The sequence below is a fragment of the Oncorhynchus clarkii genome, chromosome 23, assembly GCF_045791955.1.
Source record: "Oncorhynchus clarkii lewisi isolate Uvic-CL-2024 chromosome 23, UVic_Ocla_1.0, whole genome shotgun sequence".
In the NCBI taxonomy this organism is placed as follows: domain Eukaryota; kingdom Metazoa; phylum Chordata; class Actinopteri; order Salmoniformes; family Salmonidae; genus Oncorhynchus; species Oncorhynchus clarkii.
Window position 1 is genome coordinate 57,987,044 of NC_092169.1, and position 16,832 is coordinate 58,003,875.

The following is a 16,832-nucleotide window of genomic DNA, read 5'->3' on the forward strand; positions in this document are numbered from 1 at the left end:
TCCATCTGGACGTCCCCATTCTACTGGTTCCATCTGGACGTCCCCATTCTACTGGTTCGTATCTGGACGTCCCCATTCTACTGGTTCTATCTGGACGTCCCCATTCTACTGGTTCCATCTGGACGTCCCCATTCTACTGGTTCTATCTGGACGTCCCCATTCTACTGGTTCTATCTGGACGTCCCCATTCTACTGGTTCTATCTGGACGTCCCCATTCTACTGTTTCCATCTGGACGTCCCCATTCTTCTGGTTCCATCTGGACGTCCCCATTCTACTGGTTCTATCTGGACGTCCCCATTCTACTGTTTCCATCTGGACGTCCCCATTCTACTGGTTCCATCTGGACGTCCCCATTCTACTGGTTCTATCTGGACGTCCCCATTCTACTGGTTCTATCTGGACGTCCCCATTCTACTGGTTCTATCTGGACGTCCCCATTCTACTGGTTCTATCTGGACGTCCCCATTCTACTGGTTCCATCTGGACGTCCCCATTCTACTGTTTCCATCTGGACGTCCCCATTCTACTGGTTCTATCTGGACGTCCCCATTCTACTGGTTCTATCTGGACGTCCCCATTCTACTGTTTCCATCTGGACGTCCCCATTCTACTGGTTCTATCTGGACGTCCCCATTCTACTGGTTCTATCTGGACGTCCCCATTCTACTGTTTCCATCTGGACGTCCCCATTCTACTGGTTCCATCTGGACGTCCCCATTCTACTGGTTCTATCTGGACGTCCCCATTCTACTGGTTCTATCTGGACGTCCCCATTCTACTGGTTCTATCTGGACGTCCCCATTCTACTGGTTCCATCTGGACGTCCCCATTCTACTGGTTCCATCTGGACGTCCCCATTCTACTGTTTCCATCTGGACGTCCCCATTAGTCATATGTGCATCTTTGTGTCTGGTCCTTATTGACCGCTGTGTTCAGAAATTCAGAGAGGGGTGTCCCCATTCTACTGGTTCTATCTGGACGTCCCCATTCTACTGTTTCCATCTGGACGTCCCCATTCTACTGGTTCCATCTGGACGTCCCCATTCTACTGGTTCCATCTGGACGTCCCCATTCTACTGGTTCCATCTGGACGTCCCCATTCTACTGGTTCCATCTGGACGTCCCCATTCTACTGGTTCTATCTGGACGTCCCCATTCTACTGGTTCTATCTGGACGTCCCCATTCTACTGGTTCCATCTGGACGTCCCCATTCTACTGGTTCCATCTGGACGTCCCCATTCTACTGGTTCCATCTGGACGTCCCCATTCTACTGGTTCCATCTGGACGTCCCCATTCTACTGGTTCCATCTGGACGTCCCCATTCTACTGGTTCCATCTGGACGTCCCCATTCTACTGGTTCCATCTGGACGTCCCCATTCTACTGGTTCCATCTGGACGTCCCCATTCTACTGGTTCCATCTGGACGTCCCCATTCTACTGGTTCCATCTGGACGTCCCCATTCTACTGGTTCCATCTGGACGTCCCCATTCTACTGGTTCCATCTGGACGTCCCCATTCTACTGGTTCTATCTGGACGTCCCCATTCTACTGGTTCCATCTGGACGTCCCCATTCTACTGGTTCCATCTGGACGTCCCCATTCTACTGGTTCCATCTGGACGTCCCCATTCTACTGGTTCTATCTGGACGTCCCCATTCTACTGGTTCTATCTGGACGTCCACATTCTACTGGTTCTATCTGGACGTCCTCATTCTACTGTTTCCATCTGGACGTCCCCATTCTACTGGTTCCATCTGGACGTCCCCATTCTACTGTTTCCATCTGGACGTCCCCATTCTACTGGTTCTATCTGGACGTCCCCATTCTACTGGTTCTATCTGGACGTCCTCATTCTACTGGTTCCATCTGGACGTCCCCATTCTACTGGTTCCATCTGGACGTCCCCATTCTACTGGTTCCATCTGGACGTCCCCATTCTACTGGTTCCATCTGGACGTCCCCATTAGTCATATGTGCATCTTTGTGTCTGGTCCTTATTGACCGCTGTGTTCAGTAATTCAGAGAGGGGTGTCCCCATTCTACTGGTTCTTTCTGGACGTCCCCATTCTACTGTTTCCATCTGGACGTCCCCATTCTACTGGTTCCATCTGGACGTCCCCATTCTACTGGTTCCATCTGGATGTCCCCATTCTACTGATTCCATCTGGACGTCCCCATTCTACTGGTTCCATCTGGACGTCCCCATTCTACTGGTTCTATCTGGACGTCCCCATTCTACTGGTTCCATCTGGACGTCCCCATTCTACTGGTTCCATCTGGACGTCCCCATTCTACTGGTTCCATCTGGACGTCCCCATTCTACTGGTTCTATCTGGACGTCCCCATTCTACTGGTTCTATCTGGACGTCCCCATTCTACTGGTTCCATCTGGACGTCCCCATTCTACTGGTTCTATCTGGACGTCCCCATTCTACTGGTTCCATCTGGACGTCCCCATTCTACTGGTTCTATCTGGACGTCCCCATTCTACTGGTTCTATCTGGACGTCCCCATTCTACTGGTTCTATCTGAACGTCCCCATTCTACTGGTTCTATCTGGACGTCCCCATTCTACTGGTTCCATCTGGACGTCCCCATTCTACTGTTTCCATCTGGACCTCCCCATTCTACTGTTTCCATCTGGACGTCCCCATTCTACTGTTTCTATCTGGACGTCCCCATTCTACTGTTTCTATCTGGACGTCCCCATTCTACTGGTTCTATCTGGACGCCCCCATTTGTCAAATAAACGTGTCTGTCTCTCTGTGTGTGTGTGTGTGTGTGTGTGTGTGTCTCTCTCTGTGTGTGTCTGTCTCTCTGTGTGTGTATCATACCCGTCTGAGCCAGGTCTGGAGGGGGAGTTGTCAGAGGAGATGGAGTTGACTGAAGCCACAGAGAGTGGTCTCTGTTGTGAGGGCATGGTGAAGGAACGCAGCATTGAGCGAGGACGGGTCCCACGTCTGTCATCCACCGCAGGCTGCACAAACAAACAAACACACAACACAGTTTAGTGCCACGGACACCATTATTTAATAACACACTGACAACATGACAGAGAGAGAGACAGAGAGAGAGACAGAGAGAGAGAGAGAGAGAGAGACAGAGAGACAGAGAGAGAGAGAGACAGACACAGAGAGAGAGAGAGAGACAGAGACAGAGAGAGAAAGAGAGAGAGACAGAGACAGAGAGAGAGACAGAGAGAGACAGAGAGAGAGACCGACAGAGAGACACAGAGAGAGAGAGAGAGAGGGAGAGACAGAGAGAGAGACAGAGAGAGAGACAGAGAGAGAGAGAGAGAGAGACAGAGAGAGAAAGAGAGACAGAGACAGAGAGACAGAGAGAGAGAGATTATTTAGCTACATTTAACATTGGAAGTGAGTAGTAGAGTCCTGACTATAAAATCTGGCTATAACAAAGTTCTGTTCCTGGGGCCGTAGTTCCTTGAGACAGTCCTGGGCTGCTGTCAGCCTTGTCTGTTGTGCTATGGCTGTGCTGTTTTGTCCTTACAGCATATTCATTATTGCCGTGCACACACACACACACACACGCACACACACACGCGCATGCACCACGCGCATGCACCACGCGCATGCACCACGCGAGGCAGCAGCAGTGATGATAGTCCACCTCGTGAATTTATACCATGTAAATCCTCCTCCTCCTATCTTTGAGTGATCAATACCCTCCTCCTCCTATCTTTGAGTGATCAATACCCTCCCCCTCCTCCTATCTTTGTGTGATCAATACCCTCCTCCTCCTCCTATCTTTGTGTGATCAATACCCTCCTCCTATCTTTGAGTGATCAATACCCTCCCCCTCATCCTATCTTTGAGTGATCAATACCCTCCTCCTCCTCCTATCTTTGAGTGATCAATACCCTCCTATCTTTGAGTGATCAATACCCTCCTCCTATCTTTGAGTGATCAATACCCTCCTCCTCCTCCTATATTTGAGTGATCAATACCCTCCTCCTCCTCCTATCTTTGAGTGATCAATACCCTCCTCCTCCTCCTCCTATCTTTGAGTGATCAATACCCTCCTCCTCCTATCTTTGAGTGATCAATACCCTCCTCCTCCTATCTTTGAGTGATCAATACCCTCCTCCTCCTATCTTTGAGTGATCAATACCCTCCTCCTCCTATCTTTGAGTGATCAATACCCTCCTCCTCCTCCTATCTTTGAGTGATCAATACCCTCCTCCTCCCATCAGTGTTAGTTAATAGCATCTATCTATACATCTATCCATGTCTAGGGGTGATTCAGTGTGTGTGCGCTCCTCCATACTGAACTGACCCAGGGTCTGGCAGGTAACACTGTCAGCAGCATTGTGTCCCAGCTACAGTAGGAATGACTCTGCATGGGGTGTGTGCTCTTCCATACGGAACTGACCCAGGGTCTGGCAGGTAACACTGTCAGCAGCATTGTGTCCCAGCTACAGTAAGAATGACTATGAATGGGGTGTGTGCTCTTCCATACTGAACTGACCCAGGGTCTGGCAGGTAACACTGCCAGCAGCATTGTGTCCCAGCTACAGTAGGAATGACTCTGAGAGAACAGGACACAATAGAGTGTTGTTCAGGAAGACCACAAATATCATGTCTGTACTTGGGGAGATGGAGAGTTAAGGACCTGAAATACTGAGCCACGGTCTGTCTGTTCTGTTCTCTCCATGCGTCAACAACAACACCATGGTATCACATAAAATGTTGGTGTAAAATAATCCTCATTTTGCCCATCATTTTGACAACACTGCAGGTGATGGCATAAAAGTTTGTTCGAGGAAATAAATCCAGCGACACTTTTTAATGGGCCAACAACAGGAGAGGAGAGAGAAGAAGTAGCTCAAGAGGAACTGCTCCTCCCTATCTTCAGGCTCTGCTCAAACTCAACACTCTATCTGCCACCTCTGGTCTCTAGGCCCTCCCACCCCTATGGGAGGGCAGCTCTCCCTCCCTACCTTCAGGCTCTGCTCAAACTCAACACCCCGAACACTCTATCTGCCACCTCTGGTCTCTAGGCCCTCCCACCCCTACGGGAGGGCAGCTCTCCCTCCCTATCTTCAGGCTCTGCTCAAACTCAACACTCTATCTGCCACCTCTGGTCTCTAGGTCCTCCCACCCCTACGGGAGGGCAGCTCTCCCCCCCCCCCCCTACCTTCAGGCTCTGCTCAAACTCAACACTCTATCTGCCACCTCTGGGCTCTAGGCCCTCCCACCCCTACGGGAGGGCAGCTCCCACTCAGCCCAGTCCAAGCTCTTCTCTGTCCTGGCACCCCAATGGCGGAACCAGCTTCCCCCTGAAGCTCAGACAGCAGAGTCCCTGCCCATCTTCTGAAAACATCTGAAACCCGACCTCTCCAAATAGTATCTTAAATAATCCTCCTTTCACTTGAGCCTCCCCACCCCTTCTAGCTCGGACTCTACTGACAGCTCGGACTCTACTGACAGCTCGGACTCTACTGACAGCTCCGACTCTACTGACAGCTCCGACTCTACTGACAGCTCCGACTCTACTGACAGCTCCGACTCTACTGACAGCTCCGACTCTACTGACAGCTCCGACTCTACTGACAGCTCCGACTCTACTGACAGCTCCGACTCTACTGACAGCTCCGACTCTTCTGACAGCTCCGACTCTACTGACAGCTCCGACTCTACTGACAGCTCCGACTCTACTGACAGCTCCGACTCTTCTGACAGCTCCGACTCTTCTGACAGCTCCGACTCTACTGACAGCTCCGACTCTACTGACAGCTCCGACTCTACTGACAGCTCCGACTCTACTGACAGCTCCGACTCTACTGACAGCTCCGACTCTACTGACAGCTCGGACTCTTCTGACAGCTCGGACTCTACTGACAGCTCGGACTCTACTGACAGCTCGGACTCTACTGACAGCTCGGACTCTACTGACAGCTCTACTGACAGCTCCGACTCTACTGACAGCTCCGACTCTACTGACAGCTCCGACTCTACTGACAGCTCCGACTCTACTGACAGCTCCGACTCTACTGACAGCTCCGACTCTACTGACAGCTCCGACTCTACTGACAGCTCGGACTCTACTGACAGCTCGGACTCTACTGACAGCTCAGACTCTACTGACAGCTCGGACTCTACTGACAGCTCCGACTCTACTGACAGCTCCGACTCTACTGACAGCTCCGACTCTACTGACAGTTCGGACTCTACTGACAGCTCCGACTCTACTGACAGCTCCGACTCTACTGACAGCTCCGACTCTACTGACAGCTCCGACTCTACTGACAGCTCGGACTCTACTGACAGCTCGGACTCTACTGACAGCTCGGACTCTACTGACAGCTCGGACTCTACTGACAGCTCGGACTCTACTGACAGCTCGGACTTTACTGACAGCTCTGACAGCTCGGACTCTACTGACAGCTCGGACTCTACTGACAGCTCGGACTCTACTGACAGCTCTGACAGCTCTGACTTTACTGACAGCTCTGACTCTACTGACAGCTCGGACTCTACTGACAGCTCGGACTCTACTGACAGCTCTACTGACAGCTACGTTATTGAGGGAAAATCTACTTTCTATGCCTGTGATATGTGGTTGTCTCACCAAGCTACCTTAAGATGAATGCACTAACTGTGATATGTGGTTGTTCCACCTAGCTATCTGGAGATGAATGCACTAACTGTGATATGTGGTTGTTCCACCTAGCTATCTGGAGATGAATGCACTAACTGTAAGTGGCTCTGGCTAAGAGTGTCTGCTAAATTACTAACATGTAAATTTAAAATGAGTAGGAGAGAGTAGGATGAGATGAGAGGAGGAATTAGGACAGAGAAAGAGAAGAAGTAGAGAGGAAGAAAGGAGAGGAGAAGAGAGGAGAGCAGAGAAGAGAGGAGGAGAAGGGAGAAGAGGAGAGATGAGAAGAGAAGAAAGGAGAGATGAGAAGAGAAGAAAGGAGAGCGGATAAGAGACGAGACGAGAGCATAGGAGAGAGGAGAAGAGAGGAGAAGAGGAGAGAGTTGAAGAGTGCATAGGAGAGAGGAGACAAGAGGAGAAGAGGAGAAGAGAGGAGAAGAGAGGAGGAGAGAGAAGAAGAGAGGAGAGGAGGAGAGAGAATATAGGAGAGAGGAGGAGAAGAGAGGTGGAGAGAGGAGGAGAGAGAAGGAGAGAGAAGAAGAGAGGAGAGGAAAGGAGGAGAGAGAGGAGGAGAGAGGAGGAGAAGAGAGGAGGAGAAGAGAGGTGGAGAGAGGAGGAGAAGAGAGGAGGAGAGAGGCGGAGAGAGGAGGAGAGAGCACAGGAGAGAGGAGACGAGAGGAGGAGAAGAGAGGTGAAAAGAGCACAGGAGAGAGATATTACCAGTGTCTTGACTCCGTACTGTTTCTCCACTTTCTCTCTGAGCTGTTTGAAGCAGGCCTCCAGGCGGTCATGGAAAGGCCTCAGAGCCTCAGTCACTTTCTCTCCATGGATACGAACTCCATCAGCTAGGTAAGGGATCTGGAAACACACAATGATCACAACGGTCATCTAAAGGGGTTTGAAAACACACACACACACACACACACACACACACACACACACACACACACACACACACGGCAAGTAAGGGACCACAACACAACAAAACTCCATAACATTCCTCTCCTACTGGTGCCAGGTGGTATATTATACTCCATAACATTCCTCTCCTACTGGTGTCAGGTGGTATATTATACTCCATAACATTCCTCTCCTACTGGTGTCAGGTGGTATATTATACTCCATAACATTCCTCTCCTACTGGTGTCAGGTGGTATATTATACTCCATAACATTCACCTCCTACTGGTGTCAGGTGGTATATTATACTCCATAACATTCCCCTCCTACTGGTGTCAGGTGGTATATTATACTCCATAACATTCCCCTCCTACTGGTGTCAGGTGGTATATTATACTCCATAACATTCCCCTCCTACTGGTGTCAGGTGGTATATTATACTCCATAACATTCCTCTCCTACTGGTGTCAGGTGGTATATTATACTCCATAACATTCCTCTCCTACTGGTGTCAGGTGGTATATTATACTCCATAACATTCCTCTCCTACTGGTGTCAGGTGGTATATTATACTCCATAACATTCCTCTCCTACTGGTGTCAGGTGGTATATTATACTCCATAACATTCCTCTCCTACTGGTGTCAGGTGGTATATTATACTCCATAACATTCCTCTCCTACTGGTGTCAGGTGGTATATTATACTCCATAACATTCCTCTCCTACTGGTGTCAGGTGGTATATTATACTCCATAACATTCCTCTCCTACTGGTGTCAGGTGGTATATTATACTCCATAACATTCCCCTCCTACTGGTGTCAGGTGGTATATTATACTCCATAACATTCCCCTCCTACTGGTGTCAGGTGGTATATTATACTCCATAACATTCCTCTCCTACTGGTGTCAGGTGGTATATTATACTCCATAACATTCCTCTCCTACTGGTGTCAGGTGGTATATTATACTCCATAACATTCCTCTCCTACTGGTGTCAGGTGGTATATTATACTCCATAACATTCCTCTCCTACTGGTGTCAGGTGGTATATTATACTCCATAACATTCCTCTCCTACAGGTGTCAGGTGGTATATTATACTCCATAGCATTCCTCTCCTACTGGTGTCAGGTGGTATATTATACTCCATAACATTCCTCTCCTACTGGTATCAGGTGGTATATTATACTCCATAACATTCCTCTCCTACTGGTATCAGGTGGTATATTATACTCCATAACATTCCTCTCCTACTGGTGTCAGGTGGTATATTATACTCCATAACATTCCTCTCCTACTGGTGTCAGGTGGTATATTATACTCCATAACATTCCCCTCCTACTGGTGTCAGGTGGTATATTATACTCCATAACATTCCTCTCCTACTGGTGTCAGGTGGTATATTATACTCCATAACATTCCTCTCCTACTGGTGTCAGGTGGTATATTATACTCCATAACATTCCTCTCCTACTGGTGTCAGGTGGTATATTATACTCCATAACATTCCTCTCCTACTGGTGTCAGGTGGTATATTATACTCCATAACATTCCTCTCCTACTGGTGTCAGGTGGTATATTATACTCCATAACATTCCTCTCCTACTGGTGTCAGGTGGTATATTATACTCCATAACATTCCTCTCCTACTGGTGTCAGGTGGTATATTATACTCCATAACATTCCCCTCCTACTGGTGTCAGGTGGTATATTATACTCCATAACATTCCTCTCCTACTGGTGTCAGGTGGTATATTATACTCCATAACATTCCTCTCCTACTGGTGTCAGGTGGTATATTATACTCCATAGCATTCCTCTCCTACTGGTGTCAGGTGGTATATTATACTCCATAACATTCCTCTCCTACTGGTGTCAGGTGGTATATTATACTCCATAACATTCCTCTCCTACTGGTGTCAGGTGGTATATTATACTCCATAACATTCCCCTCCTACTGGTGTCAGGTGGTATATTATACTCCGTAACATTCCACTCCTACTGGTGTCAGATGGTATATTATACTCCATAACATTCCTCTCCTACTGGTGTCAGATGGTATATTATACTCCATAACATTCCTCTCCTACTGGTGTCAGGTAGACACTGGAACTGCTAATTACGTCCGAACTCACAGTAAGTCATGGTGTGTGTGTGTGGGGGTGTACTTGTTTGTGTTTGTGTGTGTGTGTGTGTGTGTGTGTCTTTAGAACCCACGCCTGCTGAGAAAGCCAAGGAAACATGGTCGTGTTCATTAAAACCCCGGTAGAATGTAGAAGGCCAGGTTGCCATAGTCACCTCACCGCCCCATGCTCCTACTCTCTAGACACACTGTGTGTTTCTCTTCTGTTATCACACTGCACCTTTACATGACACAGCAAAATTAAGAGTACACAGGATTGACACGGGACTGACACGGGACTGACACAGGACTGACGCGGGACTGACACGGGACTGACGCGGGACTGACGCGGGACTGACGCGGGACTGGACTGACGTGGGACTGGCACGGGACTGGCACAGGACTGACACGGGAATGACACGGGACTGACGCGGGACTGACACGGGACTGGAATGACGCGGGACTGACACAGGACTGACACGGGACTGACGCGGGACTGATGCGGGACTGACGCGGGACTGACACGGGACTGGCACTGACTGACGCGGGACTGACGTGGGACTGATGCGGGACTGACGCGGGACTGACGCGGGACTGACACGGGACTGACACGGGACTGGCACTGGACTGACGCGGGACTGGCACGGGACTGACACAAGACTGACACGGGACTGACACGGGACTGACACGGGACTGACACAAGACTGACACAGGACTGACACGGGACTGATAGACAGTGTAAAAGTAGGCAGGCAGGTTGGTAGGAAGCCAGGGCGACGCACTATTGGCCCAGCGTCGTCCGGGTTAGGGGAGGGTTTGGCCGGGGTAGACCGTCATTGTAAAATAAGAATTTATTCATAACTGACTAGCCTAGTTAAATAAAGGTTAAATAAATGAATAAATAAAAAGCCAGTAATTGTCTGAGTCTAGCCTTTATGATGCTATGAGAGAGCACATGCAAAGATTGTCAATTGACATTATAGATTGTCAACATCACAACATGTGACCACCTAGTAATACCCTGGTCAAGGGATTCAACACACAGTACAACAACATGACACCATCGAACAGTGTCTAAAGAGCCACGTACTGATAAACATGCACCTGTTAATTCACTTCCTGGTAGAAAACCGTTAAGGCTCCATGGATTGATGAGGAATTGAACAAACCTATATGATTGTAAGAATTTTTATTTTTTATTTTACCTTTATTTAACTAGGCAAGTCAGTTAAGAACAAACTCTTATTTTCAATGACGACCTAGGAACAATGGGTTAACTGCCTGTTCAGGGGCAGAACGACAGATTTGTACCTTGTCAGCTCGGGGGTTTGAACTTGCAACCTTCCGGTTACTAGTCCAACACTCTAACCACTAGGCTACCCTGCCGCCTCTACACTCTAACCACTAGGCTACCCTGCCGCCTCTACACTCTAACCACTAGGCTACCCTGCCACCTCTACACTCTAACCACTAGGCTACCCTGCCCCCTCTACACTCTAACCACTAGGCTACCCTGCCGCCTCTACACTCTAACCACTAGGCTACCCTGCCACCTCTACACTCTAACCACTAGGCTACCCTGCCCCCTCTACACTCTAACCACTAGGCTACCCTGCCCCCTCTACACTCTAACCACTAGGCTACCCTGCCGCCTCTACATTCTAACGACTAGGCTACCCTGCCGCCCCAAAATGAGGCAACAGGAAGTGGCTAATAAGTCTGGCTGTACATCTGACTGGCTGACTGAGTGCAAATGGAGAAATGATGTGACGAAACTCAACAAATAAGAAGAAGAGACTGTATTATGAAGCCAAGATCAATGATATAAAGAATGATGGAAAAAAACTTTAAATGACATTATGGGCAGAAAGACAAAATTCAACTACATCTTTTCAGCGAATCAGATGGCTTATTCATCACAAAACCATTTGATGTTGCCAATTATTTTAATGATTACTTCATTGGCAACGTGGGAAAATGTAGGCAGGAAATGCCAACAACGAACAGCGAGCCTTCATATTCATGCATAAAAAATACAAATGATGAAAGAAAAGCTTTGCATATTTTAATGTTGTAAAGTTGGTGTGGGAGAGGTTGATTATTTTATTTATTGATCAATAATGACAAAGCTCCTGACATTGACAATTTAGATGGAAAGCTACTGAGGATGGTAGCTGACTCTATAGTCACTCCTATCTGTCATATCTTTAATCTGAGCCAAGAGGAAAGTCTTTGTCCTCAGGCCTGGAGGGAAGCCAAAGTCATTCCACCACCCAAGAGTGGTACAGCTGCCTTTACTGGTTCTAAGAGCAAACTTATCAGCTTGCTGCCAGCTCTTAGCAAACTGTTGGAAAAAATGGTGTTTGACCAAATTCAATGTTATTGAACAAGACTTAAAGCATGCTGATAGAGAAGAGCACTCAATGTGTATGGTACTGACACACATGACTGATGATTGGTTGAAAGAAATAGATAATGAGAAGATTGTGGGACCTGTACTGTTAGATCTGGACGGCTCTGACTTAGAATACGTGGACAACTACAAATACCTAGGTGTCTGGTTAGACTGTAAACTCTCCTTCCAGACTCACATCAAACATCTCCAATCCAAAGTTAAATCTAGAATCGGCTTCCTATTTCGGCAACAAAGCATCCTTCACTCATGCTGCCAAACTTACCCTCGTAAAACTGACCATCCTACCGATCTTAGACTTCGGTGATGTCATTTACAAAATAGCCTCCAACACCCTACTCAGCAAACTGGATTCAGTCTATCACAGTGCCATCCGTTTTGTCACCAAAGCCCCATATTCTACCCACCATTGCGATCTGTACGCTCTCGTTGGTTGGCCCTCGCTTCATACTCGTCACCAAACCCACTGGCTACAGGTTATCTACAAGTCTCTGCTAGGTAAAGCCCCGCCTTATCTCAGGTCACTGGTCACCATAGCAGCAACCACCCGTAGCACGTGCTCCAGCAGGTATATCTCACTGGTCACCCCCAAAGCCAATTCCTCCTTTGGTCATCTCTCCTTCCAGTTCTCTGCTGCCAATGACTGGAGCGAACTGCAAAAATCTCTGAAGTTGGAGACTCACATCTCCCTCACTAGCTTTAAGAACCAGCTGTCAGAGCAGCTCACAGGTCACTGCACCTGTACATAGCCCATCTGTAAACAGCCCATCCAACTACCTCATCCCCATACTGTATTTATTTATTTTGCTCCTTTGCACCCCAGTATCTCTACTTGCACATTCATCTTCTGCACATCTACCATTCCAGTGTTTAATTGCTACATTGTAATGACCGCCACCACGGCCTATTTATTGCATTAACTCCCTTATCTTACCTCATTTGCACTCACTGTATATAGACTTTTTGTTTTCTTTAGTTCTACTGTATTATTGACTGTATGTTTTGTTTATTCCATGTGTAACTCTGTGTTGTTGTATGTGTCGAATTGCTAAGCTTTATCTTGGCCAGGTAGCAGTTGCAAATGAGAACTTGTTCTCAACTTGCCTACCTGGTTAAATAAAGGTGAAATCAATTAAAAAATATATGGTTTTCTATTGAGATGTAGTTTAGATGGTTTTCTATTGAGATGTAGTGAGATGTAGTTTAGATGATTTTCTATTGATATGTAGTGAGATGTAGTTTAGATGGTTTTCTATTGAGATGTAGTGAGATGTAGTTTAGATGGTTTTCTATTGAGATGTAGTTTAGATGGTTTTCTATTGGGATGTAGTGAGATGTAGTTTAGATGGTTTTCTATTGAGATGTAGTGAGATGTAGTTTAGATGGTTTTCTATTGAGATGTAGTTTAGATGGTTTTCTATTGAGATGTAGTTTAGATGGTTTTCTATTGTGATGTAGTTTAGATGGTTTTCTATTGAGATGTAGTTTAGATGGTTTTCTATTGAGATGTAGTTTAGATGGTTTTCTATTGAGATGTAGTTTAGATGTAGTTTAGATGGTTTTCTATTGAGATGTAGTTTAGATGGTTTTCTATTGAGATGTAGTTTAGATGGTTTTCTATTGAGATGTAGTTTAGATGGTTTTCTATTGAGATGTAGTTTAGATGGTTTTCTATTGAGATGTAGTTTAGATGTAGTTTAGATGGTTTTCTATTGAGATGTAGTTTAGATGGTTTTCTATTGAGATGTAGTTTAGATGGTTTTCTATTGAGATGTAGTTTAGATGGTTTTCTATTGAGATGTAGTTTAGATGGTTTTCTATTGAGATGTAGTTTAGATGGTTTTCTATTGAGATGTAGTTTAGATGGTTTTCTATTGAGATGTAGTGGTTAAATAAAGGTGAAATAAAAAAGAAATAACTAAAAATATGTCAGTGCTTTGATATTACTGACCATAACCTGTTGTTGAGAAAACCTGTGAGAAAACTTGTGTCAATGGCTTTTCAACCTTCAACCATACCATGGATTCAGAGCTATCTATCTAATACAACGCAGATATAAGCCATATAGAGGATTCAGGGAATTCAGAGCTAATAGAACTCAGAGGGTGTTCTTTAATGGAAGCTTCTCTAATGTCAAACATGTAAAGTGTGGTGTACCGCAGGGCAGCTCTCTAGGCCCTCTACTCTTTTCTATTTTTTAACAGTGACCTGTCATTGGTGTCATGACTGTCTTGATCAGGTCAGGTTACAGGAGACCACAACCCTACAGATTATCTCTCAACCCCAACAGAGGAGGAGAGATGTGTGGGTCTGAATATGTGGGGGGTTTTATGACCCCTCACGCCCCTTGTAAATCTCAGGCCACAGACAAATTCCTTTGTCACGTCACTATGGAGAACCAGCCTCAGAACATTAAACATGAAATAAAGGGACTTTGGAGGCTCTGGTAACGGATCGTGTTTGACTTTATAACAGGCTGAGTGTCCCTACAGCCAATCATCTTGGAGAGTTAGTTTTTCTATAGCCAGGAGGCTCTGGTAACAGATAGTGTTTGACTTTATAACAGGCTGAGTTTCCCTACAGCCTGCCTTATAGCAGGGATTTGTCGTCTCCTCGGGGACACCAAGCCATCCACATTTTTGGATCTATTCCAGAGCACCTGATTCAACTTGTCAGCTAAATCACCAAGCCCTTGATCAGGTGGATCAGGTGAGATAGTTCAGAGCTACAACAACATTGTAAAACGTCAGGGGGTCACCGAGGAGAGGTTAGAAAATCCACTGCTCTGCAGGAAGTCTCTCTAAGAACGAGTCGAATATTACAACCGATAGTATAGCTCCTCCCCCTTTTACTTCCTCCTTCCCCAGGTTTGAACACACAACTGTTCATTTGTTTACATAAAAAAACTAATATTGTTAAAGTTATGAATAAAAAATTAAATCCAATAAAACATATGCATGCTTGTTGATTAATAAGTTAAAGGCACACAAAGAAAACATTTAATCCTCTGACAATGGGTTTAGTGCAGGTCTTTGGCTGCAGGAAGTCACACAAAGAGGTTTTATTTACAGTATACGCTTCCACAGCCAACAGACACTCTACTGTCACCGTTCCACCGTACACAGCATCTTCAGTACAGTGTCTTTATGGCTTACATACTCACCGCAGCCAAACGCCTGACTAAAGGGTTTACTCTGACAACAAAGAGGGGTGTGAAGTCTCTGGGAAAGAATGGAGTGTGTGTGTGTGTGTGTGTGTGTGTGAGTGAGAAAGAGAATGTCTGCGTTAACCTATATAAGTCCTCTGAGTGTTCCAGTCTTCTATACTATACAGAGGGAACTCTGGCTAACAAAGGAGATAGATACAGAGTCCAGACATACTGATAGATACAGAGTCCAGACATACTGATAGATACAGAGTCCAGACATACAGATAGATACAGAGTCCAGACATACTGATAGATACAGAGTCCAGACATACAGATAGATACAGAGTCCAGACATACTGATAGATACAGAGTCCAGACATACAGATAGATACAGAGTCCAGACATACTGATAGATACAGAGTCCAGACATACAGATAGATACAGAGTCCAGACATACTGATAGATACAGAGTCCAGACATACTGATAGATACAGAGTCCAGACATACAGATAGATACAGAGTCCAGACATACTGATAGATACAGAGTCCAGACATACTGATAGATACAGAGTCCAGACATACTGATAGATACAGAGTCCAGACATACTGATGGATACAGAGTACAGACATACTGATAGATACAGAGTCCAGACATACTGATAGATACAGAGTCCAGACATACTGATAGATACAGAGTCCAGACATACTGATAGATACAGAGTCCAGACATACTGATAGATACAGAGTCCAGACATACTGATAGATACAGAGTCCAGACATACTGATAGATACAGAGTCCAGGTCCTAGACATACTGATAGATACAGAGCCCAGACATACTGATAGATACAGAGTCCAGACATACTGATAGATACAGAGTCAAGACATACTGATAGATACAGAGTCCAGGTCCCAGACATACTGATAGATACAGAGCCCAGACATACTGATAGATACAGAGTCCAGACATACTGATAGATACAGAGTCCAGACATACTGATAGATACAGAGTCCAGCCATACAACTATTGAGACCAGTTATAACAGGTCCTGGAACTATTGAGACTGACCCAGTTATAACAGGTCCTGGAACTATTGAGACTGACCCAGTTATAACAGGTCCTGGAACTATTGAGACCAGTTATAACAGGTCCTGGAACTATTGAGACTGACCCAGTTATAAAAGGTCCTAGGAACTATTGAGACTGACCCAGTTATAACAGGTCCTGGAAGTATTGAGACTGACCCAGTTATAACAGGTCCTAGGAACTATTGAGACTGACCCAGTTATAACAGGTCCTAGGAACTATTGAGACTGACCCAGTTATAACAGGTCCTAGGAACTATTGAGACTGACCCAGTTATAACAGGTCCTGGAACTATTGAGACCAGTTATAACAGGTCCTGGAACTATAGAGACTGACCCAGTTATAACAGGTTCTGGAACTATTGAGACCAGTTATAACAGGTCCTGGAACTATTGAGACTGACCCAGTTATAACAGGTCCTGGAACTATTGAGACTGACCCAGTTATAACAGGTCCTGGAAGTATTGAGACTGTCCCAGTTATAACAGGTCCTAGGAACTATTGAGACTGACCCAGTTATAACAGGTCCTAGGAACTATT

General features: G+C 46.2%; 1 protein-coding gene across 8 annotated transcripts in view; it reads right to left on the reverse strand.

Annotated features, from left to right (window-relative positions):
• The window catches only part of LOC139381119 (dedicator of cytokinesis 1), a 547,069-nt gene that overhangs the window by 28,157 nt on the left and 502,080 nt on the right, over positions 1 to 16,832 (reverse strand). For all 8 annotated transcript variants that reach the window (XM_071124416.1, XM_071124412.1, XM_071124414.1 and 5 more), the window contains exons 47-48: positions 7,345 to 7,482; positions 2,841 to 2,983 (exon numbers count right to left, since the gene is read on the reverse strand). In XM_071124416.1, coding sequence (XP_070980517.1) covers positions 2,841 to 2,983; positions 7,345 to 7,482 — 281 coding nt within the window. The remainder of the gene's footprint in view (positions 1 to 2,840; positions 2,984 to 7,344; positions 7,483 to 16,832) is intronic.